This window comes from Bos mutus, chromosome 26 (assembly GCF_027580195.1).
Source record: "Bos mutus isolate GX-2022 chromosome 26, NWIPB_WYAK_1.1, whole genome shotgun sequence".
Lineage (NCBI taxonomy): Eukaryota > Metazoa > Chordata > Mammalia > Artiodactyla > Bovidae > Bos > Bos mutus.
In genome coordinates this window covers 44,453,625-44,458,549 of record NC_091642.1, presented here as the reverse complement: position 1 = coordinate 44,458,549, position 4,925 = coordinate 44,453,625, and the positions used below count along the sequence as shown (strand labels likewise).

At 44.4% G+C, this 4,925-nt stretch overlaps 1 protein-coding gene across 1 annotated transcript; it reads right to left on the bottom strand.

The window, feature by feature from the left end:
• Positions 1–1,438: 1,438 nt before the first annotated feature.
• On the bottom strand, positions 1,439–4,683 carry DKK1 (dickkopf WNT signaling pathway inhibitor 1). The gene is made up of 4 exons (XM_005904633.2): positions 4,249–4,683; positions 3,859–4,015; positions 2,568–2,711; positions 1,439–2,450 (listed from the first exon to the last, which is right to left on the bottom strand). Exons 1-4 carry the CDS (start codon positions 4,489–4,491, stop codon positions 2,197–2,199), a joined length of 798 nt encoding a protein of 265 aa, XP_005904695.1. The 5' UTR covers positions 4,492–4,683; the 3' UTR covers positions 1,439–2,196.
• Positions 4,684–4,925: the final 242 nt, after the last annotated feature.

The following is a 4,925-nucleotide window of genomic DNA, read 5'->3' as shown; positions in this document are numbered from 1 at the left end:
TTGTCTTATCCTACAACTATATCAGTACAGGAAAACACACAGAAAAAATCTATACTGATGGCACAATATTTGTCATAACAAAAACACTGGAGACAATTTCAATATCTCTCAATAATGACTCTAAGGTATAGCTTTTCCAATAGGCTACACTCTTAAGGCAACTGTTGAAAGGAATAAGACACCTCTCTGTATTACACAGAAGAATCTGCAAGGCATGTTAAATAAGAGTGCAAGGTACAGGATAGTGTACAGTACGCTAAACTCGTTTGATAAAATACCTTGGGAATGCATTCCCAAGTTCATGTATCTTCCATTCAAATAAGTTGTTTAGAAATTCAAGTTTCGGCAGCCGTTGTCTCAAATGTTTGAGATTCTTTAAATGATCCTTTTGATTTTGTATTGTATCTGACTTCCAACTTCTAGCCTCCATTACTAATAAAAGTGTCTATAGTTTTGATAAATTCCTTTTTCACCTTTTTCGATGTGCAGAATCTCTTTGTGATATCCCTTCCTAAGTAGTCAGTTGGGGAGGAGGAAGAGGCATGCCTCCTCGGTGGGCTTCTCATTCTCCCATCCCCATTATGGGATGGGAAGCAAGGAGGGCTAGAACCAGGGCTGATGAGCTGATACATGCAGAGGTGAAGTCTGGCCACAGCTGGTTCCTGTATAAATGAAGGGATCCCATCACCAAGGCCTTTTAAATGATTGCTCCTCTCCCTTCTGGAAACAGAGGCCCTTCTTTCTTCTTTCCGAAGAAAGGGCTTCATGTTTCCTTTCCTCTCTTGTGCTTTATTGGAGATGGCAGGCCTTAGAATTGGCCTTCTTGGCACATCAGCCAACTAGCACAGGTAGAAAAAGAAAGTTTCTCCAGGGTAAGGAAACTGGAGCTTCCAAACAAAAGGAATGTAATAGCAGACATCCCGCCAGTTCCCTTCTCGGGCAAGAACCAACCAACCCTTGTGTCCTGTTGGCAAAACCCCTTGAGATTGAACCACTTCCGGGAATACAAAAACAGCAAACATTCTAGGACATCTGTGTTATTTCATGAAACTTTTTAGACAAATTGATCAGTGACTTTCCTCTGGAATGCCTTGGACCCAGCATTTTGTGGTTTTGATGTAGACTTTTTGAATATTACAGAATAGGTGTGAATTGGGACAGTTGCTCTCTTCTTCAGAGAGAGCATCAGATTTGTCAGTATCAAAGTTGGCAAATGCAAATACAAAGCCAGTTTAGGCTTCATTTCTGTGGGTTTTCTTTTAAACAGTATATCCTATCCTTTTCCAGTGAACAGATGTCTGGTTGAACAAAAATTGAAATAGTCAATTCACCTAGCAAGAGAAGCAAAGAACAAAATGAGAGAGGATTTGTGATTTTTAGGTAATAATTATTTACAAAGCAAAGTAGTTGGAACAGGTCTTCCTGGCATGAAGTAGTATTTAAGATAGTTCAGACGCACTAATTTGGTACAAAATCTGCATATATTTGTCAACTGTATTTATACACCCACACAAACACACTCCCACACACCCTGGCACATACAGCCCTCTAAGATCACACTGCCAAAATTTATCTATACTTTTAATATTTCATGGTATTAAGTTAAATTTTATTTCAAGGACTGTCACAACCTAGAGATAAATAGGATCTAAGTACTGAAATAATACATTTGGGAAAATAATATTTTTATGATAAATCTTACATACCTATCATCATTCCAAAAGCTCTTTACACTCTAGATTCTAGAATTAAAAGGGGGAAGGGTTTTACATTTAGGAAGTATACGCTGAAAGTATTTATTTCAATTCAATATAGAATAAGCTGAAAGTATTTATTTCAATTCAATATAGAGTATTTATCAGAGTCAAGATAACAATCAATGTGTACAAAAATTTACATGACAAGAGGAACAATAGACAACGTAGCACCTTTAGAAAAATAATTAAAAGATTTGTTGCATTTACAGGTAAGTGCCACACTGAAAATTTACAACACAGTAATTTACTGCAATCAATGACAGGAGAGTTCCACAAAGAAACAAAGCTCTTACACTCCAGATTTTCGGAAGGTATTATTGGAATGCTTAACTGTAACCACAGAACTTGTACATCCTTAAGGACTGAGCTCACAAAAGTCACAAACGGTTTTCATAACATATATTATGTAAATGGAGTCCACTGTGTTCGGACAGCTGGCTTAGTGTCTCTGACAGGTGTGAAGCCTGGAAGAATTACTGGCTTGATGGTGATCTTTCTGTATCTGGCAAGACAGACCTTCTCCACAGTAACAGCGCTGGAATATCTCCAGCCCATGGGAGCCTTTTCTCCTGTGCTTGGTGCACACTTGACCTTCCTTGAGAACAGGTTTACAGATCTTGGACCAGAAATGTCTAGCACAACACAATCCTGCAGCACAGTCTGATGAGCGAAGACAGGCAGAACCTTCTTGTCCTGGGGAGACAATAGGAAAAGTACTTGGTCACTGCTAAGCCTGCATTATTTCATTAAGGTAATCCAAAAGACACTATAAATGTGCTAACAAAAAAGTCTTTAGATCCTTTCACCTACCTTTGGTATGATACATTCTTGAAGATAGTGTAGTTCTTCTGGAGTACCCATCCAAGGTACTGTGTTCATTACCAAAGCTTTCGATAATGGTTTCCTCGATTTCCCCTCGATGGAAATGATTTTGATCAGAAGGCATGCATATCCCTAAGGAAGCAGGAGATAGTGATTAACTCCAGAGCTGTAATATGTTCCTGCTAATAGCTGTGACAGTGGAAGTCTGCTCTGCCTCTGCCAACTTGAGCTACCTCGTTGTAGTGACATTAAACATGAGCCAAACTTCCTAGTGTTAAAGCAAAACTCCCTAATGGACAGAAGCATCAGTGTGTGCACTGTGCACTCATACATAACAGCCCCATCTAGACACTTGAAATACTTCCTCAGCAACCATGGTAGTGGCAATGAAATTTCTGCCCATTTTAATATCACCCTTGGGGTAAGAAAAATAAAATCAGTCACTTAAAAATTTGTATTTAAAAATAACTTTTCTGCCCTCTGTGCTATAAGGATTCTGCCAGACTAAGTTAAGCAAATGCAATGCCTGCTGCCTGGAAGATTACAATCTTTTCCACCAATTACTTTACTGTATAATTTCTATATTACAGAGAGATTTAGTTAGTTCATCCCAGAGTATTATTGGGTCCTAAGAAGGATCGCCACCCATAAGTTTATTTCTGGAGCCTTCTTGGGCTGAGTCTACCTTTCTAAGACATGAAAATTTCGTGAATCTGTGGTTGGGGGGAGGAGTACTTATTTTAAGATAGCAGGAGGTAGAGGCAGATAAAGATGGAGAAGCCAGGATGTGAGGGCATCAAGATCTCCTTAAAGAATGATCTGCACAGATAAATCGCTCGAAATGACAACAGATTAAACGCAGATCTTGAAAGAGGCTATCTGGCAGAGCTGTGAGAAGTACGGTAAGAAAAATTAAACAGGCAACTAAATGGCCGTTCTGATTTCCTTGGAGTCTCTCTAAGTTCCACCTCCCTGCCCATCTTCATTCTCAAGTTGAATCAAGTCTCTCTAGACAAAATCTTATGGAAGTGTCCACTCTGAGGTAAGACTCCCTCTTAAGCAATCGAGGGGCACAAAGGGATATAAGGAGCTCCAAGACCTCCGTACTTATCTTTGCTCCCAGGTTAAAGACTAGCCTGAAATCCTTTCTGGGGATCCTCGCACGTTGAACTCCCATTGGCAAGGTAGTGCCAAAGTGTTCTCAGCTGAGAGCATTGTCTCAGCTGTAGGCGCGCAAGCAGAGGACGGTTTGAGTCCGCAAGAGAGCTGCCCGACTCACCGTTTTTGCAGTGATTCCCAGGGCAGCACATAGCGTGACGCATGCAGCGTTTTCGGAGCTTCCGACAGGCGAGGCAGATTTGCGCACTGGCTCCGCGGGTGGGACTCGCGCAGTACTCGTCTGTGCTGCACTCCTCGTCCTCAGCGCACGGATATGGCTGCGGGAACGGGGCCGGGAGAGGGTGAGGCCCTTGGGCACCCAGTACCACACTCCTGGACTCCTCACAGTCCTTTTCAGCCCACCTCTCCAAAAACTGTTGCCGCTCACTGCTCCCAAAGGCAGTCGCCAAACGCACCTTGAACTACTCTTACACAGCCCGTTCTGCGCCCTCGTCCCCAAATGAGACCCGTTTAGGATCGCAGTATTCCCGATCCCCAAGACCCTTCTCACCTGGTGGTTGTCAATGGTCTGGTACTTGCTGCCTCCCTCAAACGGAATTCCTGGAGCCGCGCTGACTGCGGAGCCTGGGTGCCCGGCAGCGCCGCCCAGCGGTCGGGGCAGGTTCTTGATGGCGTTGGAATTGAGAACGAAGTTCAAGGTGGCGCTCACTCCCAGCAGAGGGTGACCGCAAAGAGCCGCAGCCACCAGGGCGACCAAGACCCGGGCAGCACCCGCTGTGCCCAGAGCCGTCATCTCAGAAGGACTCAAGGGAGAAAAAGAGAAAGGAGGAATGTCACTTTGCACGCCTAGTCCCCACGGAGCTGTGTTGGCGCAGTTGCAGAGACAGGGCTCCGAGCGCCTCCACCAGTCCCAGAGTCCTGACCCTGACTGCAGGGCTCTGCGCCGCCACCGCCACCGAGGCTGCCTTTATACTGCGGGCTCCGAGCATTCCGGCCCCTCCGGGGAAGACAACAAAGCAGGATTGGGATTTCAAAGCGTTGGGAGGGGCTGGAAGGGGGTGTGTTTGTGTACATGAAGGGGAGCCTTTGACACTCTTCACCCCACCCGTCCCTTGCGAAGTCCTGCCCCTGTCCAGCTCACCTTGGGGTGACGGTAATCAGCGAGCATTAGAGGAGACAACTTTAATAAATGCGGGAAGTGGGAGGAACCTCGGGAACTCGGGTGCC